The sequence below is a fragment of the Cornus florida genome, unplaced genomic scaffold, assembly GCF_030987335.1.
Source record: "Cornus florida cultivar Cherokee Brave unplaced genomic scaffold, ASM3098733v1 CherokeeBrave_3.0.0_Hap2_Chr11, whole genome shotgun sequence".
In the NCBI taxonomy this organism is placed as follows: Eukaryota; Viridiplantae; Streptophyta; class Magnoliopsida; order Cornales; family Cornaceae; genus Cornus; species Cornus florida.
The window spans coordinates 89,724,667-89,751,297 of record NW_026775581.1 but is presented as its reverse complement, the minus strand read 5'-3'; the positions used below and the strand labels follow the sequence as shown (position 1 = coordinate 89,751,297).

General features: G+C 33.8%; 2 protein-coding genes across 3 annotated transcripts; both read right to left on the bottom strand.

Moving 5' to 3' along the window:
* On the bottom strand, window positions 1–4,065 carry LOC132284071 (uncharacterized). The gene is made up of 6 exons (XM_059786132.1): window positions 3,931–4,065; window positions 3,180–3,535; window positions 2,984–3,062; window positions 2,408–2,887; window positions 778–2,059; window positions 1–407 (listed from the first exon to the last, which is right to left on the bottom strand). The coding sequence occupies exons 1-4, from the start codon at window positions 3,931–3,933 to the stop codon at window positions 2,672–2,674; spliced, it is 654 nt and encodes a 217-aa protein (XP_059642115.1). The 5' UTR covers window positions 3,934–4,065; the 3' UTR covers window positions 1–407; window positions 778–2,059; window positions 2,408–2,671.
* Window positions 4,066–5,759: 1,694 nt separating this feature from the next.
* Window positions 5,760–20,572, bottom strand: LOC132283702 (uncharacterized). Of its 2 annotated transcripts, none has more exons than XM_059785701.1 (11): window positions 20,417–20,572; window positions 18,982–19,057; window positions 18,684–18,791; window positions 15,488–15,604; window positions 12,315–12,674; window positions 10,942–11,264; window positions 10,165–10,264; window positions 10,024–10,083; window positions 8,792–8,878; window positions 7,157–7,297; window positions 5,760–6,353 (listed from the first exon to the last, which is right to left on the bottom strand). In XM_059785701.1, the coding sequence occupies exons 3-11, from the start codon at window positions 18,720–18,722 to the stop codon at window positions 6,024–6,026; spliced, it is 1,557 nt and encodes a 518-aa protein (XP_059641684.1). In that variant the 5' UTR covers window positions 18,723–18,791; window positions 18,982–19,057; window positions 20,417–20,572; the 3' UTR covers window positions 5,760–6,023. The 2 variants fall into 2 exon arrangements, with proteins under 2 accessions (XP_059641684.1, XP_059641683.1); XM_059785700.1 differs by lacking the exon at window positions 20,417–20,572 and adding an exon at window positions 19,986–20,394.
* Window positions 20,573–26,631: the final 6,059 nt, after the last annotated feature.

The following is a 26,631-nucleotide window of genomic DNA, read 5'->3' as shown; positions in this document are numbered from 1 at the left end:
GAAAAAGCTGAAGGAGTTTAGGATGTTGAATAAAAACATTAAGCAGAAATCATCCTTCTCATTCTAAAGACTAGTAAAATAATATCGAGAAATCAACAAACCAAAGTAATATGCAGATGTTATTTTTTAGATACTAGACAGATTTGCTTAAGCAAGGTAATATGACTTAAGAAATAAAATAAAATCTGTTCTTCACCTTTTATCTTTATCATCCTTCTCTTTGTAAACAATTACTGGAGTTCTCTCCACATCCATCTGTACCATTTTTTTTGCTTCTTCCTCAGCTCTTTGTATCTTCTTCTGTTGAACCCTACTCCCAAAGTTTTCTTTTTGCCTTCGTTAAAGAGACCCTGGTGAGCTAGTTTGTCACCAACTTGGCTTCTCTCGGAACAAAAATAGCCATGTAACTGTTTATAATAAGAAAAAACAAAAACAAAAAAACAACAGTTTAAAAAAAAAAAACTCATTTTCACACTATCCGATATATCTATCATCTTATAAGCTGTATATCTAGCTGAAAGGAGTGAGACTCCTCAGATGTAAGGAAGTAAATACTAATATGATATTACTACTAGTAACAAGACGACGTCATTATTGCAACTAGAGAATACAAGGCTATAACAACTAACAGCTAAAAGACTAACAACTAACAGCTAGATATCTAAACAATTAATTAGTAATTATGCATATGCTGGCAAGCAAATCAAACATATCTGAAGAATGACCAAAAAGATCGTTAATTTCACGCAACTCTGTAAATGAAAACTGATGTCATACATTGGAAACTTAAATGCATCTCATGCCCCTCTTGACCACTGTTGTGATGGAAACCCATTGCTTGATTGAAGAAGCATTTCGAGCATACTGCCGTTTCACAATGAAATTTTCTTTCATTTGAACTTCCGTTGCTTTTAGACACCCAGAATGAAAACTGACTTTTTCATTCCCGAATGCATGCCATGGTAGGACAGCAGAAGAGCCACGTCTGATGCCTTCCCTGGTCAGCCTCCAATAGTAATCTGGCACAAAATGTGTTGTCTTCCGCTTGAGATAAAGAAAGGCGTTATGTCAATTTGTATGAACAACCCAAAATTCAAAACTAAGAAGAGTACACACCAAATTCCTTGATAGCCCCAATACATTAAAAAGGAGAAAAAAAAATAAGAAGAAGAGGGTAATAAACAGCTTTTGTTCTTTGGCAGAGAATATATTATATTACACTTTTGTAACCTAAGACTTTGACAAGAAAAAGTACCTATAGTTGTCAAGAAATTTATCAAGATATAGGTATAATTCGGCATCAACCCTTTTTTTTCAACATCTTTAAAACAATATTTTGCAAAATAAACAACACAAAATAGTTAAAAACAAAAAAAATAAACAAATCATTCATTATGGCGCGATATAAAAGCGCAGAGAAAACAAGTCAAACAATAATTAAAAGAGTAAATCAAGAAAAAGAGTAAACTAAAGGGACAAGGGTAAAGAAAAATGAGCCATCAAAAATAATTTTATAATTTCTTACATTTTTGCTTGAATGTGGGTTCAATGGCATGGAAACATCCTCCTTTGCAGATTTATGTTCTGTTGGCTCCTCTATACAAGGAAAAAAATATTTCTATAAATTCTTTTTACTGTTCTCCTTTTTTTGGGAAGGACCGAAATGAAATGAAGCAACTTTGAGTGTTTGAAGAGGAAGAAAATCAACCAATGATACCTGGCTCTTTTTTCTCCCGTAAGGGAACACTTGGGTTTATCAAAAACTCAGTTGGCCAACTTTTGCAATCACATAGTACATGTCACAACAAAGTAACATCCACTAGAATTAGTTCACTTACAAGAAATTTAATCTTTTGTGTTTTCATTGTTTTATGGGTGATACGAGTTTATTACCTTCGGGAACCTAATTAAGGATGAGAAAAACAAAACCAAAAATAAATGGAGACCAAAACAGATACCGGTCCCCTATGTCGCTTAAATCAGTGTCTTCGGATGTTAATTTGTGGCCTGATTTTCTGAGCACCAGAGCAACTTTTCGGGCAAACTCTTTTATTGATGCCTGTAAGCATATAGCGATACTAATTAATATATGAATACGTAGAATCATAAAAGAGCAGAAACCACAGTGATTTCAAAAGTAACTTCTGCAGGACAATAAAAGGGGGGTAAAAAAAATGTCAGACCAATCCAAGGAGCTATAATGCATCAGCTGATGAGTCGTATTTCGTTCCCACTATGGAGAGAGAAAATGTCACTTCGTCCAACCAAATAGGTTGGACTAAACCACAATCCTAAGATGCATTGATGTTATGAAGTCAACCTTGTTTGTTTGGCCTGAATTATCATTACTCTTTGGAGAATATAAACAAGCACCAAGTAAAATAAACAAATATTATTTACAGCTTACATTAGTTTGCTCTGATTGAAGATACGCCTGAATAACATCACCAGCACGGGCATAATATTCAATTAACAAGTGTACAGAACCAACTGCATTCCTCCAATCCTCAACCTTTCCACCCGAATCACATCTTGATGTTGCGAGCTGAAATTCAATTAATGGCGCACAAAGTTCGAGACTGATGGCTGACAAATACATTAACCAAAACGTAACCATCGAAACCATTTGAATCTTTAATCTTTTTTTTTAGGTAGATTTGCATCCGCAAGACTAGCGAGGTAGATTTGCATCCGCAAGACTAGCCCCAGGTAGATTTGCCTCCGCAATCATTTTCCCTGGTAGATTTGCATCCGGAATCTCATCGCCAGCTACCATTAGTAGAACAGCCAGCTCAATGACTTTGAAATTCGTGGCGTAATAGTAAGATACCTCCTTGATCATTTTTGTGTTACATGCAAGTAATCTAATAGCCTCCAAGGCTTCTTTCTGCCACAGGTTTAAAAACAAAACAGTCACACATTTATAAATTATAATAAAAGGTATACCATGTGAGCTGCAACTAAACTTTAATAAAAGACAAACCATTTCCGGAAGGCAAAGTATGATGATCAACTTGAAGATAGATTTTTGACGATCCCACAGGATGAGATTTTTATTATATCTACACCATGAATAAAAAGAAAAAAAATGCAATGAATATTGAAATTTTAGAACAATAAATAGAATTTCATAAGGCATATACATAAAAGGATCAAGAAATTTGATAACTGAGTTTTACCTTACTCTTTCGAGTGCTACTTGGAGAGGGAGCAACCCATTGTGCTCTGAGTCAAGAGATTTGCATCGAACGTCAGCCTGAGCTCCATGGCGAAGAAATAATTCGATTAAGGGAGCAGATAAAGAAGCTGCTGCTTCATGCAGCACAAAAGCTCCTTGGTTGGTCAGAACATTAAGATTTAATTTCAGGTCCGTCTTTCCTTCGAGCAATGCAGAGCCACAATGTACAGCCCGATACTTACAAATCCATGCCAAAAGTTTCACCAATGAACTCTCTAAAAAGGTAGCGAGTCCATCCTTGTCATCTTCAGCAATGATATTCCTAATTCGATTTTCGTCCATGGAGATAGAATGATCCTATCATCGTTTAAACAATATCAACATCAAGCACACACATAATCTGATGAAATAGCCAAAAAGACAGCATAATTCTTTGAAAGCACACAAATAATCCGATGAAATAGCACAAAAAGACACCATAATTCTTTGAAAATAGGGATGTGCAGATCAGAAACTAAAATATCAAACAGAGCTTTTAAAAAAGAGGGAAAGATCAGGGTAATATGAAGTACAATAAACATGGATTAGGGGTTTAAAAACAAAACATCTTTAAAAAATAAACAGAATATATATATAACTGTAAATGAGTACAATTTAAATGCAAAGCATGGATCTCAGTCCTAATACAGACAAAAAGAGGGACATAGATATATATATATAGAGAGAGAGAGAGAGAGAGACGAAGACTTCACCATGTCCGCTTGGAAGAGAACTTGGCGATGAGAGAGGCGGGTTCGCTCGCTGCGATGATACAGAGGGCTTCGGCGTGTCAGACACACAGAGACAGAGCCACAGCTTTCAGTGAAGGAAAAAATAATAGTACTGACGTTTTGTAGGAATTAAATTCTGTGCATCTCACATTTTAAGAAGACATAAATATCTTTCACTGGGATACGCATTAGAATTTTTTATTTTTTATTATTATTATTTTTTATGCTAATTCAATTATCACTTGTAATCCCTTTTTAAGGATTCCATCCGGTTAAACATATTTATAAATCGGATTGGCTCGGTTGATTTACACATATACTCTCGTTCGAGTTCATTATACCGCGATTGTTATCATAACGCAACTGCAAACCATGAATAAATTTTCCTATTTAGCAAATTAAACGAAACCGAAATAATAAAAAACTTCTACAGCAATTATGCCCTCTTGACCATTTAAGTAGGAGGTGCCTTCAATCGTCAAAATCCAGAAAGGACATCTATCTATTCTAAACTCAATAAAAATCAAACATCGAACTTGATATTTCATGAGAAACAAAGCAAAGTGACCTTGACACAGAGCCAACCCCTTCAAGTTAATCTATTTCCTTGTTACTGTCACATGGTTGTGACACTTATTTTACCATTCGCTATAGTCTCATGGGAGCCTCACAAAAACTATGGTGATCATAAATAATTTAAAATAAAAGAGTACTTAAATGGGCATTTAGAAATTGAGATATATATTTGCAATATCTTCCTATAATAGACTCCACTTTTAAAATAAAATGAGATATGTATCCCTAACTCAGATAGAATAAAGTATTGGAATATTTTTGTTATTTATTGAAAAAAAAGAAAAAGAAAAAAGAAGAAGTGCATATCACCTTACAGTTGTTCCAGAACTCAAAAGTTCAATATTAGAAAAAATATCAAGTTAAATAAAATATTTGCATTATGTGATGACTTAATATATTAGCAATCCATAGTTTTACTCAAAATCATGATGTTCAATATCATATCTATTAGAAAAATACCAAGTATTTAAAAAGAGAATTTATAGATTGATCATTAGGTCAGCTATTTTATATTGAGAGGAGTGTTAGGTGTTGAATAAATAAGAATAACAAATTCATGGAACTGAAATAAGAAATGTTGAGGTGGATGTGACTAAAAATAAATAAATTTATCAAACAAATTGTGAAGGAGAGATTAAGAATAAAGCATATTAGTGATAAAATAAGAGAAATTTGATTTATTTTAACCTAACTTAAAGAGAAAAAGGCAAAGTTGACAAAAATTAACATAAAATGAAATGATTAAAAATGATTTTAAAACATTAAATACTTTAAGCCACATAGAGTTGAAAATGAGAATTCATGTTAGTTACCTTCATTAATTTGAAATAAACAAATAAATAAAGATGACCATGATATTTATAAAATATCAAAGTGGGTGTTCTTCTATCAAACTTTTTATAATTGAATTAGATGCCCCGGAATTGAAAACATTACTTAAACTCAAGGGTGAAATGGACTTTGAACACATGAAATTCCATGTATGCGTGAAGATTGATTATCTTGTTCGATCAAAAAGAAAGTTTGGAATCTTGATTCAGACATGCCTTCATCTCTCTACAAAAAAAAAAAAAAAAGAAAAAAGAAAAAAAGAAGAAGATCGAATAAAGTTGTTTATCCAAAACTATTTGTCAAAATTCAAGGGCGAGATTGGTCATGTCAACAGAGAAAATTGTTGATCTTGGCACCTTAACATAAATTTGGATTGTTGCAGAAACAAAAAAATTAAAAATAAATTAAACCAAAATCCAACTGCACTCATCACAGCACTACATTATTTAAATCACAGCAGTCCCAACAAAAGTAACTTTATATTACATGACCCAAAAGTGCATCATAAATCAGCTACAAACTCGATTGTACAGGGTTAAGGTCACAACTGCATTTGAAATACAAAAATTCAAATTTTTTAATTTTTAATTTTTAATTTTTTTAAGCTCAACTATCCAAGCAACAACACTTCATGATTCCTAACAAGACTGATTCGGGATGAACATTTTTCACACCCACCATGGCTTTTCTGTAAGATCTTTTGAAAGCACATACCGGAACCTTGAACTGTAAGGCACCCATTCTATGATCTGCGATGCCTTCCTATTGGTTTTGTGATCAATGCATTTCCGTATTGAATCATGGAGTTTCTTATCAACATTTTCAGTAACCCACTTGAGAAGATCATCCGATGCAATAGAAGCTTCCCTTGCAAATCTTTCGAGCATCTTTGGTAGAAACACTTTCTTGGACTTCTTAACAACCACATTTGCTTGGAGGAACTCCCTTTTTGCTACTTCTAGTTCTTCTTTAACATTGGATGCCGTGTAGACTTTTAACTACAAAAATTCAAATAAGCAATTTGTTTAATCAACTGTGTATGGTTTTAATGTCTAAATACACTTATAAATAAATCCAGTGCAGAGCGCCAAGAAAAGGAGGGTGCAACACTGTAACCTACAAGTACTTGTGATGTATACAAGAGAAGCCTCCTATATTAGAGTTGTTGGATTAAATTTAAATTTAATAAAGCAATCACATAATCAAATAAGTAAAAGAAGCAGCAGTAACCAAGAGCCATCAGGGAAGATAAAGTTGAAAGAAGCTCAAGTAGGATGTTGAATAATAACATTAAGCAGAAATCGCATTTCCAATTTCACCTTCATCCTTTAACCCCCCTCCTAAATACCTCTGAAGTAGACCATTATACAAAAGTCATTCTGGTAGCCAGTGGTGGTCATTTTCCTTGAGGCTGCTTATAAAACCCACCTCAATTCAACCTTCCAAATTGTTTTAGGAAGTGTAGGGACCATTCCATGGAAACAGAATCAGTCCGCCATTCCCAATCAAAACAGGAAAAGACTTGGTAAAATAATACAGACATCATCAAACCCAAGTAATGTGCAGATGTCATTTTTTAGAGACCCTAAATTGTATTTCTCTAAAATTAAATTGAAGGAAAAGAAACAGATTCTTGGGATCATTAGATTCATTAGGGATTCGCGGTATTTTAGATGCCCTAAATTGCCCATAATGATATTAAGCTGAGAAGGAATAGTTTTTAAGTCATGATATTTAGCTGAAGCATGATGTAGAAAATAATAATAATAATAATAGAACAGTAATAGAAGCAAGGAGTTACCATGGGATCAGAAAAAGCTCCAGTGCAAAGGGCAAAGCAAATAAGGGGTTGTGGATCTGGTAGACCGAATTTTGAGCAGATCAGTTGTCTTTCTTCCCCAGATTTTTTCCTCATGGCAGTAGAAAGGATGGTCTCAAGCCACTGTAAAATTCAAGCAAAACCAGTTTAAGGGAAAAAAATGAGAATGGGAATCACCCAACACAACCCGACAACAGCAAAGTCTTATCCAAACTTTTTTGAATTAATACTCTCTTTTTTTATAAACTCGACCACTATTATTTTGGTTTTCCCTTCCCTTTTACCCCTGATGTTGACTATGTCATTTTCCCTAGGGGTGTTCAAATAATCCGCTAATCCGTCAAACCGATCCGAACCAATCCGATCCGTGTGGTTCAGTTTGGTTTTTTGATTTAATGGTTTGGTGATGGTTTTAAAAATTAGCAATCCGCAATGAGCGGTTTGGTTAAGAAATACGGATTGAAAATTTTTCCCCACTGGTATAGTTATTGGTCTTTCCTACATATGACCAAACTATCTTTTTTTAATCATTCATTTCTCTCCAGCGAAAGCTGCTGTCAACATTACATATGTATTAATTCAACTATGCTCATATTTTGAACATGTTATTTCTTAGCAGCCAACATTGTCCAATAAGTATAGTCTGACAGGTCAAATAATTGTTTTATTAAATTTTAGCTTTTAGAGATATACATTAGTTATATAATATGCCATAAATACTCCTTCACTCCACCAAGCTTCCTTTAATTCCATGAGCAACATTATCTCTAATCTTTTTTTACCTCTGTGTAAAAGCCCGAGCTTAAGCAATTAAACTATTCGCTTTTTGGTATATTTGACCATCGATTTTCGCTACAAACTAGAATGAGAATCATTATATCTTTTTTCTTTTTCTTTTTTCTGACACAAATATGGGTTGAAAAAATGTGCTATTAATAGTTATAATCAGTGGAACTTAAATTGAAAGTCAAGTGAGCATCATATAACTGATAAAACAACGAAGGCCATATGATTGAATGTTACACCAAGAAAAAGCTTGGCTGCCAAGTTTGAACACATGGGTTTAGATAGGGGCATCCCCTTTGTATTAGTTATACACATGGCCCACCCATTCATCCATCTCATTGAAAAACTATTACGTTAAAATATAGTTTTTAATTTTGCACTATATTAAAGAATCACGTATTTCTTATCCACTGCAAGCCTTTCCTCATTTAAACCTTCCCCTCATTGAAAAACTATTACGTTAAAATATAGTTTTTAATTTTGCACTATATTAAAGAATCACGTATTTCTTATGTCTAAACAAACATGAACATGTAACCAATATTCCCCCTTCTAACCATGATTAAGTTTGCAAGTTTGCTTCAACTCTGGGTGCCTAAGTATCCACTGCAAGCCTTTCCTCATTTAAACCTTCCCCTCAACCACACAACCCACAACATGTCATTCAAATGCTAATCAAGTGGCCACACGAAACAAACCTATAAGCAGGTCAAAAACAGAGACCAGCTTATAGGAGGCAACCGTACCCATTCAATACTTGTTTGTAAAAATAAGTTGGTTCATCCAATAATTGCCGGTGTGTGCGTGTTTCAAAGGAAAGCAAGGCAGTACCCGTCCAATTCGGGGTGTACGGAAGCAAAATATTGACTGCTCTATGGCATTTGCACTAATGACATGGCTAGTGATGTTGTAAGCAGCCTGCACTATAACAGAGAAACCCATCAATTATTTATTAATGAATATGCAGAAAAATAGGGAAAACAGAAGGATGGGAAAAACTCTGAATCATGAGTTTTGGATCAAAACATGCATATCAGTGATGCTAATGTGATACATTGTTAAAAGCATGAAAAAATGGAATTGAGGATTTCTTTAGAAATGAAATTTGAGATCTTTTGCTCATGTTGCCTCAAATAATTGTTGTCAGTTCCATGTCATGGTGGGCAGGAGAACAGGGTTCAAGAATGGGGAAATAAGGGAGAAAAGAAAAGATATTTAAGATGAAGTATACGAAAAAGAATATCTTTTCTTTTCTTTTCTTTTCTTTTTTGGTAAGTGAAAAAGAATGAGAATCATTCAGAAAAAAGAAGCAGCAAAAGATGTTCTAGTCAAAGTGCTGATAAATGCAAATAAAAGAAAGAGAAACCCCACACCCAGATTTCAGTCAATTTAATTTGACTTAATTTATTATAAACATGTATAACAAAAACCCTGGTAGTTGCAACACTAGACACGAACCTTGATGGACAGAATTTATGATAGTCTAGTTAAGAGTGTTATCAGCTTTATGTTACATTCCAGAAGTTCTCTCTCTCTCTCTCTCTCTCTTGTTGTTTTACTTCAGTTCTAATGATAGTGTGATGTTGTGCTCCGAATTTGGCCCAGGTCGTGTTTGTGACCTGGTTTTGACCCAATTATATGGCCTGTTTTTTGGCTTGCAGATTGTGGACCCTGTTTAGTACTCTCTTGTAGCCCAGTACATAAGGGCGCTTAGGGTTTGGGAGCTCAAACTTGAAATCTCCTTAATTTTCACATAGTGAAACCTTTTGCTGGATCTTCACTGTGGATGTAGGCACAACTTGTGTCGAACCATGTAAATCTTTGTGTGTGGTGTGTTTACTTTTCTTTCGTGATTTGTGATTTGCTCTTGGTTCGCTACGATTGTTGTAACAGAGTACGGCACAGTATTGAAAAAGAACAAACTTCTCTTAAGTGTATAGAAATTCTCTTCACCCGCGGCCAGTCAAGCACTAGATAACATATATCATGCAAAATAAATGATATGCAGAAACTTAAAAAGAAAGAGTTCCTTTAAATGGATTTCACATGAAGAAGTGCACTACCTTGTGAAAAAAGGCTAACCTTCTCAAAGAGCTGTGTGGGATTCCATATGCTAAATATGCCTGCATGAGTCAAAGAAGATAAATTAAGAAGAGATCTATGAATTGGGAAAGCAAACTATTTATCAGTTAGGTGATCTTTACATGCATAACCAGGGAATTGTAAATGTTGATCCAAAATGCAGTCCGGGCGTTGTTTTCCATCTGACTCACATTCACCCTTTCCAGTTGTTCCACTAGAACTCTGAATCAGGAAAAGAAGAGAGATGTTAATTCAATACTACAGCATATGTAAAGTTCTAGTATCCTCATGCACGTTTCTCTGAGGGAAAGATAGAGAGAGTCTAGGGTTTAGAACAGTATGGCTGGTCTCTACAGGGAGATAGTGATAAATATCTTTCATGGATCCAAGGTAAATTCTAGCCCTAACTAGCTAAACCAACTTTTGAATATATGCTACAAAAGTAAAAATCACAGACTGACTTTTGTTAACAAATTTGTTGACACTAAGTTCTAATATCCTTACATATTTTAAGCAACATTAGGATTTCAATTTTTTTGTTTTCTTATAGTTCTTTCCCAGTCAGGAGGTTTTCTTTCTGGAAGAAGAGGGAGGGGGGAGAACATTCGAAAAATGAATGTAATCTAGAATAGTACAAATCCGTTTGAACTTGCAACTTGGATTTGGATTCAAATGGATTATGCAATATGAACACAAGGAAAATGAGAGGATTTTAAGTGAAACTTGCCCCAATTACAATACGAACACAAGGAGAAGACACACAGGATTTCAAGTGAAACTTCTCCACATTGCATCTGATGAAAATTTTAAGTTACTCTAAACAAAGGACTGAAAAAAAACCTCCTCTTTATTTTTACTCTCTTCTCCACCTCTTCTTTTGCAGGGGTTGGTGAATTCACCTGTAGTTGTTAATGGCATAAGAAGCACAAGAGAAGTGGTTTTTGTCAGTTGAAATAGAAGATATTTCAACCGTGGATTTGCAAGACCAGCTCCGTTCCTCTCCAGTACCACGTTGAGGAAGTACAACATTGGTGGAAGACCTTGACAATAAAGGCGATCGATTTTGTTCTAGATTTGCAGGGGTCGTGCTACGAAGCCAGCAATATACTGCAGCCATACACCTGACCATTTCCTCAGACAACTTGCTTGGGCACTGGCAGAGATGGTCTTTAAGAGTTCGTAGTACAGGAGTTCTTTTCATAGTTGTTACCTTTTCTTCAACCTGTTACAAAAAATTGAAATGAGATAGTTCAGATATTGAAATGTCTCTTTTTAGTTTTTATCAGTCTAGCAATGCAAACCAAAAATAAGCTTCAGTAAATGGAAGAAACCCATTAGAAGAGTGTTCAAACATTTCATGAAAAAGAACAATCTGCTTTGTTTTCCCATAGCATTCAAAGAAACAGGTCCATCTATTACCACGAAATTCTTACCAAAAATTAAACAATTATAAGTATTGCATGAGATGGGGTCATCATAAATAGTTCTTACCATTAGAAGCAAAATCATTTCCTAAATCCTAAAAGAATCCTGTGGATATTCACACACACAAAAAAACCATTTCATTCAGAAGTATCCAAATGGAATTGGGTTTTTAAAATGCTATCAAAACACAATGGAATCATTCTATCTCTTTGTGATGTTTAAAAACCGTAATTGACTTGAGGCATGTGCTCATGAAGGATATATAGACTATCCCTAATCTGTGAAGTATGCCCGTCCTATGCAAGCTGTTTAAGTGATAGGCCACGTCCAGAAGAGTCATTCTAATGCGCTCACAGTGATCAGTAATCTAAATAGTTTGATCATAGAATTGAAAATTACTGCTTTTATCATTTCCTTTTGGGAGTTACTACTAGTCTGATGGATTTTGTAATTCTCAAATTTATTGGGTTAATTTTTTACTTAAATTGAGTTTCGAATGTTGAAGTTAGTGTGAACTAGTCTTTAGTTAATACTGGCAAAAGTTTTAGGTCATGCTTTGAACACTCGTGCATTAATATAGCGTGACAGAAAAATAGCAATGCAGAACTAAGGAATTTATTCAGTTTTGTTAAATTTAAGTATCAAAAAGTTTTGTTAAATTTAAATTTAGAAGAAACAAAAAAACCACCATACATGACACATCATCAAAAGATTTATATTCAAGATGATAAATCAATTATACAAAAGATTAGAAATAAAAGAGTATACCGAAAGAAAACCACAAAAAATTAGAGAACAGCTTAAGGCAAATAACTATACAACCATGATAAAAGAAGAAATAAAGTACCTTAACATGGTCTGAAAAAGTCTTCTCAAAGTGGATGTTAGTCTTGCTGCCCGACAACGAAGCATGTCTTGTCTTCGACTGCAATAACAAGGTTCTTTTCCCCAAGTCATTTATAGAAGCCAGAGTTTGGAAAGGCCGCAGAGGGAACTTCTTTGAGGAACAAAAAGCACTTGAAATTATACTTGGGTGTTTCCGCGATTCATTCTTTGTATGGGCCGGAGAAGCCATGCCCGAGCTTTGCGCAGAAGGTGGCCGGCTAGCACAATGTTCAAAAATGCTCCTGTAGAGAGTGAGAACATGTTGCTCTCGATTTGCAACCTCTTCTTCTAGCAACTCAATCTCAGCTATTAACTCTTTTGTCTACAATGAACCAGAACTTTTTAGAGTTGCTTTCCACCAAACTCACCACATTTGTGGCTCATTAAGAAAAATAAGAAAGCCATGAAGCAAAATAATATGAACTTATATAATAAAAAAACATAGTGTGATTGCAATTGTCAGAATTCAACAGAGTATAGCAAGAAGATTTTGTGGGTATCGAAGAAGATTCATATTCTATAAGATCAAATTGGTAGGAGTTTGGAACCGGAGTAACCCAAATACTTTAAGGGAAGTATTTAGTTTCTTACTCATCTTCTGTTCAAAGAGATATGAAGATATGCCTTCAATTGAGAGAGGGTCTCCAAATAGGAGAACAAACATAATTCATAATCTGGATTTAATGGCCTGACATGAAAATAAGGAGGACTTAACTTTCTAGTTAATTTGTTCCCTTATAAATCCAAATAGGTAGGACTTAACTTTTATCAATTAATCCGTCCCTAAGATGCCACCATTCCATACTGGTGCATCACATACATACGATCCAATAATTGATGAAATAATTAAAATAATACATCAATTAAATCCGAATAATATGCATAATAAAAATCAGATAATTAACTGAGTATACTATACTGCTGATACATGATTACAATTTTATAACCATATATAGAAAATTGCTAGAACAAAAGTAAGAAATTTAAAACACCCATATTCAATAATAGTATGCAAAATTATTTTAAAATTTCATGTTGTTCAAGTCCATAGCATATTACGGTAGATTATGCATTCTGGGATTTTTCTATGTCCATTTAAATCATTTAAAGCAATTAAAATGGAAAAATACACATTATGGGCAAAGTAACCAAGAAACCCAAATCACAGCTAAAACCACCCTCAACATAGTCTACTGTGCCCTCAAAATATTCTACTGTACACAGTCAACAACTACTTCAATGTGCCCTTCAATATAGTCGACTATGCGTAGTCTACTATGCCATTCAATATAGTCGACTACTTCCTCCTATAACTCCTCTATTTTTCCGTCCAACCTCCATTGATAAGAATTCTAACCTTCGATCTAAGTCCCATACTCCTATAATAATTTATTTTAGATGTCCTAACATGTAAAGATCAAACTTAAACAACAAATCATGCAACGTAAATCCAAAAATAAACAAAACAAGAACAGGTGAATAAAACTATGAAATCCTTTGTTCTAATCCGATTCAAACATGCATAATTGTTTAATTATATTATTTAAGTATCCTGGAATCTCCTAGGCATGTATAGAAACACAAATCAAAGGGAGAGGGTAGGAGAAGAACTTGCCTTAGGTTTCGGTTTGAAACCTTTAAGAGTCTCCTTCCTAGGTTTTCCGGCGATCTCTAAATGCCGTCAAGACTTCTGTTGATCCTGGTTCAACCCACGAACAGCCTTCTCACCTTCCCCCTTGGTCCGGCCTTGAACTCCTTGGCCAACCTCTCTTTTCCTCTCTCAGTTTCTCTCTCTGTAAACCCTCTGTAACCTAAAATAACCCTAATCCCAATTGTAACCTAATTCTAATAATAAAGGAAAGAAATAAAACAATACTCATATATATACTTTAGGTCTGTACGTGATGACATATACATATAACTATACTATATGATTTATAATTATATATATATAACTTACTATCCTAACATTACTATCATTACCAGTAATAATAAATAATTAATAATACTAATAATACTCTATCCTTATATACATATATACACAAATATATATATATATATATATATATATATATATATATATATATATACAACCATCCATATATGGGTATATATTCGTACCTATAACAACTCCTACCCAAGTAGGCCATGCGACCCAATTGTTTGGTCCATTACTACCATCCATATCCCTCTTTAAAATAAAAAATAAAAAATAAAAAAATACACACTTAAATCATTTAATCTAACACATAATTCCCATTAGACAAACACATCAATTAAGCAAGCACATCAGATAACAAATTAATTAAAACATATTTAAGCACACAAAAACAATTAATTCAATTAAAACATATAAGCAAATAAACACGTAATGAAATAATTAATAAAAATGCAATTTAAAACAAATAATTAAATGCCGAGACTATCCTTTTCAAATCAGGGTATTACACTTCTTGTTTTGGTCAGCATACATTAAGAGCCACGTGGTTTTAACCTATTTTAAGACTATTTAAGTTAAAAGCCCTAGCTATTTTCATGCATAGCCAAGAAGCCATGCAATATTTTCCTCTATAAGAACACGCCCTTCTCTAGACTTTAATTTCCATTCCCAATTAAACTTCTTCTTCGATCTCCCCAATATATATACATATCTATTGGGATATATCGATCTGCCCCAGCCGCCAGCCTTGACAATGGAGCTCAACATCAATCGTGCACTACTCCTTGTGGTTGTTGCCTCCTCTCTGATGGTCTTGTCCTTCTCAAGCGAGGCTGCTGCATCCCGGATGCCGGCGCCCCCAGCGCAAGGAACTGTCCATCTATTAATGTACCTTTTTGTACTTCCACTCAATGTTTAAAATAAAATAAAAACAGGTACCCACTTATTGGATGGTTTAGAATTTAAGCAACTTGATGAGGCTGCTTATTTTGTTTGGCATCAAAAGTAATCTTTATATTCCGCATTGCATCACCTGGATGCTAAACATGAAATTTCAGGTTTTCTGCATAGACAAATACCATATGTTGTCGGAAATTCTTTATATGATACTAGATATTTCAAATAGCATAATGGTTGCTCTAAGTTCAACTCCGCAAAAGTTAAATATAAGATTGGAGCTCTTAAACCAAAATTACCTGAGCAGAAAAATGCCTATGCCCAGGAGATAAAGTACTAGAAGCACGACCCATCGCCTTGTCAAGCATCATCCGCATGGACTTCTCTTGCTGTAAACGTGATTGCAGCTGCTCGATCTGCAAATTAATACATCATTTGTATAAGGAATGTAAGATATTTTTATAGCAAAGTTAATTTTGTAGGTGAACACCAGTCTAGAAAATAATATACTTGATTAGTTTGGGGTTTTGTCATTACAGAAAAGACAGAGCATGGAGCATCGTCCATGTATGTGCAAACTCTCAGCAAGATTCAGTATAGAGAAGATGCATATCCTGTTAGAGCATTTTTTTATGCTAAGCATCAAAGTGCATGAGGATAATTTGTGTGTATTACATATTGTGCCAGGGGATTAAAGTTTGTAAGAACTCATAATTACAGATATCCCAAATATCCATAATAATTTCAGTAAAATCATTTGTCAAAGACAAATTAAGAAGCACAAAAACCGGCAACATATCACCAGAATTGATTCAGTCTGTAGAATTGAAAAGTCCACTGCTATATACCAAAACTGAACGAGCAATGACACGATATGCACGTCATGGTGGAAAAAGATGGAGAGTAAGACCTATAAAAACACGTATATATTCTGGGAAAGGATCTCCCAAATATTGGGTATACGTTGTTAAACCAGGTCGAATTCTTTAGTTACGGGCGGAGCTTCAGATAGCCAGAAAAACGATTTTAATAGTGACTTCCAAAATGCCGACACAAAAGGGACAAATAAAGGCATGTAACTGAGAAAGATGGGATTTGGTCAACAAAAAAGGAAATTGAAACACTCCCTTCTTTCTATCAACAATGATGAAAACTAGATTGAACTCTAAAGTTAAAGCCTTTCACTTCATTGAGAATATTAATTAAGGCTTTTCCCTTACTTGTAAAGTTGCTTGAAGCCAGAAAATTAGAATAGAAACTAGAAGATCTGGTCGAATGGTAGAAGATCTAAAGGGATTGTGCAACCTAGAGAGATGGCTGTATCTCTTTGATGAATGTGGTATCAAGGTTCAGTTCATTTGGAAAAGCTCAGTCTTAGGAGAGACCATACAAACGGTTGACTTGATGACTTCGCTTCGATCTCTTCAACTGAACCTGAAGGAAACTTCGATCGTTTAACTTTAACTTTTGAAGGAATCATGTCACTTGGAATTTCGGAAAGTGAATCTTCTCTTTCAGATCCTGACCTTGGTAGAACTTTTCTTTGATTGGGATTTCGATTAAAAATATGTTAGGTCAATTTCTCATGTGCCACAGAAACCGAGGCAATCTTGATTGAAGCCAATTCCAGTTGGACGAGCTGCATCTATTCGGAGAACATGTTTCGGCCTGCAGGAGAGGCACTTGAATTTCTTACTGACATTCCTACTGACTGAATCACTTGGATCCAGAACACTATCTATATGGGGATAATTGGGCGTGAACGAGGGTCACCCTCTACTCTGATTCACCATTGGGGTTGTTAGGGGGAAAATAACACTTCCAGCTGTTTAAAGCCCCTAAAATGGACTCGGAAAAAGTTTTTGGCGTAGCATTCCCCAAAGTGAAAGTAGGAAGTTACCAGAGTAAATTTTTTTTCTTTTTCTGAAGTTCCTCTAATTCTCCCATGGAGAATATGCCAAAGTCTCTATGGATAAATGATGAAAAGAAACTACTATCGAGTGGGCCTTTTCCATTCATTGTGACTCATATTTTCCAGTTTAAACTCAATACTTTCTATGGGTTCATACAGAATATCTATCATTATTTTGCTTCCAAAAAAAATTAAATGCTTCCACGAAGCTTATTATACAACTTGTGCATGATTGCATGATCTCGACAAAGAATCAATAAAACAATGAAAACAAATTCAAGGCAGAATCAATGTGCTAACATCTCTTTGGAAGAATCAATCACTTTCCCATTTATATGCAAATTAACATAGAGAACACCAAAACAATAATTTTTTGAGGAACACTGAAGACCCCATTAAGTGATGCGGACAGCGACTAAAAGTGCTCTCTCTCTCTCTCTCTCTCTCTCTCTCCATGCTGTGACCTAGGGACCATTGCTTGGTACAGCCATAAAAGTTCTGTCGAGTGTGTGAGAATGCGGGTTCGAATTCTGAGAGCAGCTACTTAGAGCAAATGATAACAAAGACTCTGTATCCAATCTACCCCTCCCAGCACCCTCAATTAATGAGGACCTCAATGGGTAACCTTGATATGTGGTAACATAATGACATTTCTGACACATGGAATGCTCTTGAGAGTCATGCATCAACCGCAAGACAGCCACATGGAACTCTGGCCAGTCAATATTCCCCAAAGGGCGAACTCCTAAATCATGCCTCTGGGCATGGCAATACCTAGATCTGTTCGCTCAATTCCAGAAGCCATCACTATCCTAAGTAGTGGAAGTTAAAGAAAGAACACCCTGAAACTCTACACCTGCCAGAGGCCAGAGGCAGGGCTCACAGAAGCCTTCCTTGAAGGAGTGGTCAAGTGCTTATGACAGCATGTTTCTGCACTTATGTCATGGTGATTGAGATGTTTGGAGGTTCCTGGGGTGGCAGCTAGAGTTCAACGGCGGGCTAAGGTGACTTCTTATTCTAGGCTGTACACGGGGGAGCAGAGCACACTTTGTACAGAATGAGAGTGGAAAGGTGCTCTTAGGGACGTATGGTGCTGCAAGCATAGGCCTCGTCTTCACAGCTCATGTTTATGTATGCCTCATGGGGATGACACTTGGCAACACCATGGTTTGGAATGGGCCATGTGGACCCCTTAGCTAAGCACCCCTTTAATACATCCAGTATCCCTCTTTAGTGGGTGAATGCTAGCAAACTAATGAATTGAACACTATAAGCTCCAGATTTTCACCCTTCGGGCTAGAATTTACAATTCTTAGCAGTCACTACCATTACCCCTCTTGCTTCACTCCTCCACCTCTCTTTCTGAACTGGTCCACTCTCATCCAGAATGTATTCACCAAACATTCTACCACGCATGTCCACCTCCTAAAGAAAAGGCCCCAACCCACCAATATACTCAATGTATACAACTTATTTGCAACCAATTTTTAAGTATGGAATAATGAAAAAACACATATATAAACAAATTCATGTAAGATTATATCTCAATGAAACGAAAAACAGATATCCAATTCCAAGATTACATCTTTTTCCAAAGAAACGCGATGGATAGACGTATCCATGTTAGCATTGGAGTATTCCTGAAGTGGACTCCGTGCTCCTCCACAAGTCCTTTTCAGAGGTGAAAATTCCTGTTAGACACAACCGTAACAAGAAATGGGTAAATTCCATTGTTATCCAATGCACCGTCGTCATTATAAAATAAATAATATAAAGCTAGAAAATGTTGGTATCCCAAAGTTGTAGCATCAACTTGCATGAAAGAGTACCACAAGAGGCAACAAACTGACATCAAGTAATAAGATTCATGATCATACATACATGTGTTTCATTCAAGTTGTTCCGTCCCAAATGTGAAACTCTACCTCTCGAAAGACCTGAGTTCCTGTCAGAAGCACTGAAAGGAAAAGAAAAGATCTACTAAGAGTGTTACCAAGGAAAAAGAAAAAGAAAAAGATAGAGAGAGAGGATACTACGATGCAATTGGTTTTACAAATAACACAAGTGCTCAGTAGACATTGAAACTACAGGAAATCCAAAACAGCCTCACTCAGTTAAAAAGTTCATTTTCCATTAAAACCTATCTGGGACCATCTTCAATCAAAAGATGGGTCATTGTGTCTTCCTTCACAACCTTGGAAAATCAGAAGGAAACTCACGAGACCAGAACTATAACAAAGACCTAACAACCAAATGAAGAAAATCATGTGGACTATAAATTGCTTTCTAACAACTGTATGCTTCCTATACACAACCTGCTCATCACCTGAATACACAATGACCTCCCCACACCAGTCCCCCTGATAACTCTACTCATGATTCCTGGATTTTATTTTTACACACACTCAATCACAAGTTTCAATTGTGATATTCACCAACAAATTAAGCCCAAATAACTCAAACTTTTAACAGTGAACCTTCAGGTAGCTCATTACAGCACTCTATTTACAAGGTACTAGAAACAGAAAAACGAAAACAAAGCATATTGTAAATTATATTAGTGACAACACAACTCTAAAGAGAGAAAAGTGAAAGCGAAGCCGTGAATTATAATCATGGTGTGTGCTATAACAAATAGACATAAAATACATATTGATGCAACAAGGATTCAGAAACCCAAATAAAATATTTCAAAAAAATCTTTAAACTTCTCAAATTAATGTCTATTTGCATCTACATATCCCATTCTATGATTATTCACTCCAACCTAAATAGAAAAACATAAGAGTGTAAAAAAATCCAAACCCTTGTATAATTCAAGTTTTGCATTTCACTCTATGATTAACTAGTAAAAATTGAAATAAACAACAAGCTGAGAAATGCACCTCCTACAGCGCCTGTGCTGGCCATGAACATGTGAACTAGCACAAAGCTCTCCATTTTCTCTCCTACCCACTTTCTCTCCATCTTCATCTGCAATGAAACCATCCATTATATATTTTCTTTCTTTGAATCTCCACTGGAGATCCAAAGTTATCACAATCTTCTTCTATATATAATATATGTGTAGCCAGAAAGTAACAAAATGTGATATAAATGACACCGACAGAGATTATGTGATGATATTGGGAGATTGGTATCAGATAAAATCAATGAATTTGATGGAAGGAATGAAAGGAGAGAGTTCTTTAATGGGTGTATTTCTAATTGATTGATTCAAGTGTTAGATACGTGGAATTTGAATTTAAGCACTGCAAAGAAGAGAGAATGTGAATAGTGAATAGTGAATACCAAGACAAATTAGGCAAACACTTACCCCGAAAAATGGGACCATGTTAGCTGCCAGAAATTGAATTCTATCACTTTTGCGTCGTTGAGTGCATTCAATGAAAGGATTTATTTCACCTGCAATTCTCTCTCTCCCTCTGAACTTTTTCTCTCACTAAAATGTCTTGACTTCAGAAATGGAGAGACTTCACTGGTCGTTAGAGGGTTGGATCATGAGATTGTGATCCTCTATAGACGGTCCCAGGAATAATTATGAGTCGTGAATGAGGTGGCGGAATGTAGGCCATTGTTATTAGTAGCTGTCATTCCTTTTCTTGGGCTGTCCAAAGTACTTGCTTAATTTAGAGTGTGTTTTTTCATAAATATAAAAAAATAAAAAATAAAAAATAAAAAACAAATATAAATTCTTACTTGATTGTATATGTTTAGTGAAAGTGGTAAAAGAAAAGTAAAATGGTGGATGTTGATTGAGTGGCCACACCAGTAGGGATGGCAAAATACCATGCGAATCGGGCACTCGTTTTATTCCGACCTATTTAGAACTGTTATGAGGGTGGGTAAAAAATTTGGGACGGGAATGGTTATGATTGAAAACCTGCATAATTATAGAGTGAGGATAGAGAAAAGTTATCTGGTCCGTTTATAATGATAAATAATAATTTTGTCCTTATATTTAGTTTTATATTCAATAAAATTATATATATATTAAGTAAATCCTAATTTATTCTATTACACCAAATATGTAATCGGGTGAGGTGAATGTTGATTATGTGATTTACTTTCTATAAGAAATATATATATATATATTTGGAGTAGTTAAAATGTTAAAAAATATAAATAAATTGGAAAGACGCGTATCACAAGTTTGTTGTGAGCATGATGAAAATAATTTATATAAAATAATTTATATTTAGAAGTACGAATCAACATTGAAAGTCTTGATGTTCACAAAGGGAAAAATAAATAAATAAATATATATATTTTTTTTTGCCAATTACTTCTTTCAAGTATAAAGGAAATAAGCTAGAAAAATGAAAGTATTGAGTGATTTTACTGTTGTAATTGTAAATATTAAAAAGAGGGTACAAAAAAAAAAAAAAAAGGCTCTGAATTTTGAGGGACAAAAGAAGGGGAAAAATCAAAAATCAAAAGAGGATGAAAGATGCTTTCTTCTTTACTGTCCACCATAATATCTTCCTTCCTCTCTCTCCCCTCTAAACTCTCCCTCTTATTACTATTTTTCCCTCATCCCCTTTCTTTTCATATTTTTTTCTTGAAAAATGGATTGGTAATTTTGGTATATATCTTTTAAAAATCTATACTTTACTCTCTCCCACTCTCTCTCTATCTCTCTCTCTCATTCTCTTCATTTTTTTCTCAATCATCTTTCTTACATTTTGATACTAAATATTTAAATTACGGCAAAATAAGAAACAATTATTTAGTGGGTTAAGTGTATAAAACATTCTTAAAATATGCTTATAGTGCATGTCACACACTTCATGTGTAAAAAAACACCCCTAAAGTTTTAATTTGATGCAAATAGGTCCCTCTAACAATTTTAAAACTTAAGTTGATTAAATTACCCTTATTAAACCATTTTATAAAATATATAAAAATAAAAAATTTGTAAAATGACCGAAAATAACACAATTGGAGGATGCCCCATCTTGTGCAAAAAATATCCCTAAAGTTTCAATCTGGTGCAAATAGGTCTCTCTATCAAATTTAAACCCTTAAGTTAACTAAATTACTCTTACTGAACCATTTTATAAAATATATAAAAATAAATAATTTTATAAAATGATCGAAAATGACATTATTGGAGAATACCTACAATGGACAAGTAAAGATAAAAATAAAATTAAAAGTATAAAAGAAAAGTAAAAATAAAAATAGAAAAAATATATATAAAGTGCAAATTAAAGAAAATAAAATTTTTCAAAACTCTGAAAACTAATGCATACTGATATTGGGATTTTTTTTTTTAACAGTATTGGTACAAAAAAAAAAAAGAAAAAAAAATTAATAGAAAAGAATAAATTGGAATCTCAAAAAATTCAAATTCTTGTTCTACAAATTCTCAAAGTTTTTTTAAAAAAAATGTTTAGAGATATATATAAAGAAAAAAGAAAAAAAAATTAATAGAAAAGAGTAAACTGGAATATCAAAAAATTCGAATTATTGTTCTACAAATTCTCAAAGTTAAAAAAAAAAAAATGTTTAGAGATATATATAAAGAAAAAAGTTTTAAAAAATATATATAAGGTAATGTGTGGATAACACCCACATAGTATGAGATTAGTAGTATATATACCCCATTTGACATTTTTTCGGAAGAGCAAAAGGCAAATCAGGTATTATAGCATTAATTTATATTAGAGCGGATATTTTTGTACAATGTGAAAAGATTAGGGATGTTTTTTGTACACTTTTTCAAATATGGAGTAAAAGTGTTACGCAGAGTATACTTTAAGGTAGGGGTGGCCACGGATCGGATCGGATTAGCCATCAATCCGATTCTAATCCACTCCCAACGGACTAAAAAAAATTTAATCCGTCATTCCACGGATCAGATCCGTGGATTGAAATTTTAAATTATCCATTATTATTTTTATTTTTATAAGTAATATTATTTATTTATCTTTTAACCCTAACCCAATACAGAAAAATTTAATTAATTTATTTAAATCATTATTAACTAATACATTCTTAGAGTACATTAAATTATCATTATCACAGATCAGATTAGATATTTAATTAAAAAAATTTGTAAAATGAAAACAATTTAAAGAGAATTATACAAATTTCCTCTTAGAAAAAAAAAAAAAAAAAAAAAAAGGGTCAAATTCAGAAAAATTTCAAGCAAACAAAAAAAACTTCAAATTATCTCAAAATCAGTTTATTGTTTTCTTAGTTAAAAAATTGTTTATAAATAAATAAATAAATATATATATATATATATATATATATATATATAATTAATTAAACTAATTAATTATCCATTTATGACCTGCAATGAGTATTGAATTTTGCTATGTGAACATGAACAAGATTAAAAGATTTGGTTATTAGTGCGTATTTCGGGTTTTAAACCAGACACTCACTCATTAATTAATTATATTATTTATGGCCTGCAGTGAGTATTAATTTCGCTTGTGTGCTATGTTCGATAACGGCTTTCTTTATCATCATCTGATATCTTACCAGCAACTTTAAAAATTAAAAGCATGGCATAATAATTAATTACATAACTCAAACATGCCAGCTCACCCACATGGGAAATCCAAATTATTTAATTATAAAATGGATGTTCAATAACATACAATAATTGAGTGGGTCACCTTTAAAATGTGAAAGATTGAATAATATTTGAATGTATATGTATATAACTGTGTATGCCTCAGGAGAGAGTAAAGTAAGTACAGGTAACAAATAATTCAGACTACAGGTACTAATGTGAATCATGAGATGAAGTGATTCATGCAAACTGGTTGCTCTGCTGTAAATTAATAAGATAAATTGATAAGAGTGCTCTCCATCAATAACAATTTAGGTATAATGATAATTAGTGTCTTTTGAATGTATTTATGTATAATTTTATTAAATATTTATTAAGGATGATATTATTTTTTATTTATATAAATTTAGTCTGATGTGTACTAAATTTTAAATCCTTTGTCTAACCATTTGCGTACATGACTCAAAATCAGTACGAAATACTATTTATGTGACCCAATCAAAGGTCATGGATCAGATGTCTAACGATGTTTAAGAGTTTAGAGTAAGAAAAGAAGTCATTCTCAAATGTGGAGACAACAACTAAAATTGTACATAATATTCCGGCTCATTACCTTAAATTAACTGTACTACACCCCCCACTGGTCCCTTTCCCAAAGGAAGTGAAAGGTTCCAAATTCAAGTGGGCAAATTTATGTGGATGCACGTGAGTTGTCTACCTAACTCCCCAAAAAAAAAATAAATAAATAAATAAATAAAAATAGGAAAAGACATTTAGATCCCATCTTAACATGAGGTGGGTTAGTAAATAGGTTAAAATGATACGTTTTCTTTACTCTTTTTGGTTTTTTTCAAGCAAGAATGTTATTATTTTCTTTTATAATTTATCCAAACATCAATACAAGTTATTATTATCTTTTCTTTTCTATGAGACTCATAATGTTGTCATTTCTCTTCTTTTATACCCTTTTGCTTCCAAACAATTCACTAGCAATTCGATATGCTCGTGAACAAAAGTCTAGAGAATCCTAGTATGGATTCATTATTTGAACTAAATTTTGTTTTAGTCAATCTTACTCTCAAGCTTAAACTCTAGTCCATCAAGTTCAAAATAAGCATTTGAGCACATTGCCAAGCTGACGTTTTACTTGTTTAACTCATTTAAACAATCTTGAACACGGTCTATTAATTTATTTATGAATGCTTGTTTAATTTGATTAAGTTAAGGCAAAAGTGTAAAAAAAAAAAACCCTAAGGTTTCATCAAGTGAGCACAATACCTCGTGTGGTTTAAAAGTGAACAAATCAGTCCCTATAGTTTCAAAAGTGAGCTAATTGCCCCCTCACATTTCACTTCCGGCCATTTTCCATCCATATTATGATGCAGGTGATTAATATTTTTTAATTAATACTGAAATTATCCTCCAATATGATCGTTATACCCCTCTTCCTATAAAAAAAGGTTTTGCATTTGTTTATTCCAATCAAACCCATTTTTGCTCTCTTCTTTTCATTTGCATATAGCTCCAAGGTAACTTACTTTAAACATTTAAATATATAATATAATATAATAATACCAATGAGCAAGTAGATAGAACTCTACTTTTCAAAAAGAGGTCGGGGGTTCGAGCCTCTATGGAGACATGGGTATATATTATTATTGTTGTTGTGTATATATGTATATGTATATGTTGTTTGTTATATGTTTATGTGCATTTCTTTCACTTGTTTCTTCTACTTTTACTTGTTGCTTCTACTACCTGATAATTAGTTTGGTTACCATCAAGGCACTCTCATTTTCAAAATGCATTTGTAAGCATTAAATATTTATCAATACAATAGTTGAGGAGGGTTGATCTCATGATGAAAATGCATCGTGATAAACTTGTTTAAACATATTAACGCACACGTGTGCATATACATTATTACGTGGTCCACATACAAGAACCTACAGATAGTTCAACCCGGCCATGAATAGAGAAGAGGAAGCATTAAAATAAATAGATAAATAAATACTCCGTAATTACAGATGACAAAATAGTGAAACACGTGTTGTGAAAAAAAGATTAGGAAAGCCCGGGTTCACGTAATTCATGTAGAGGCCCAAATGAGAAGTTCAATTTAGAGTCATATATAATGTAGGGTTGCAATTTGGGTTGAGCTAGTCCAAATTTACCTCAGCCCAGCCCGAAATTTTCAGGGCTGGGGCAGTGTTTTTCTGTTTTAGGCCTGGGCTTGGGCTAGATATTCTGAGCCTGAATTAAATTCGGGTTGTGCTTGGATTGATATTATATAAAGCCCGAAGCCCAGCCCGAGCCTGGAAAGGGTATATTTATTTTAAAATTATGTTATTTCACAAGTGTATAATAGCTTAGTTGGTAGTATGTTTGAGATTTTTCTTGCAGGAATACTGTTCGAGTCCACAAATTTCTTATTTTTTACATTCTAAATACAGAGGCGTGGGCTCATGGGCGGGAGAAGTTAATTATGGGCTGGGCTTGGGCTTTAGGCGGGCTTGAGTTGGGCTTGGGCAAAAAATTTTGTATATGGGTTGAGCCCGAATTAAGTCTCCAGCCCGCCCGAGTTGCAGCCGTAATATAATGTAACAGTTTATTTTATATGACATTTAAGATATTTTGCCTTTTATATATTTTTTAAAAAAGTTAATTGTAGGGGATAGTTTGGTAAATGCACAATGATATTCGACGAAAAGTGGTTAGAGGTGAAATGTAAAGGGGCAATTTGTTCACTTTTGAAACAATACGGACTGATTTGCTCACTTTAAAATCACATGAGAGTATTGTGCTCAATTGGTGAAACTTTGAAATTTTATTTATTTATTATTATTATTATTATTTTTATCACTTTTGCCTTAAATTAAACTGGCAACTTTCATATTTAGGCTGTGTTTCGCGGTATATTTTTTGAGTTGTTTTTACCATAGCTTCCATCGTAGTTTAAAACCAGCTTGGTAGAGTGGGATATTTGTTTCCGTGTGGCCCTA

Bases quoted from the DNA above. Each gene is read 5' to 3' on its own strand.
- LOC132284071 (XM_059786132.1), bottom strand. The intron at 3,063-3,179 runs GTAAAACTCAGT...TTCATGGTGTAG, and splicing joins GTAGCACTCGAAAGAGTAAG to ATATAATAAAAATCTCATCC. The intron at 2,888-2,983 runs GTTTGTCTTTTA...AACCTGTGGCAG, and splicing joins TACTTTGCCTTCCGGAAATG to AAAGAAGCCTTGGAGGCTAT.
- LOC132283702 (XM_059785700.1), bottom strand. From the start codon at position 20,092: ATGGATGGTTTCATTGCAGATGAAGATGGAGAGAAAGTGGGTAGGAGA. The intron at 18,792-18,981 runs GTATGTATGATC...TGTGTCTAACAG, and splicing joins ACAACTTGAATGAAACACAT to GAATTTTCACCTCTGAAAAG. The intron at 10,265-10,941 runs GTGAATTCACCA...TTCCTGATTCAG, and splicing joins TATGCCATTAACAACTACAG to AGTTCTAGTGGAACAACTGG.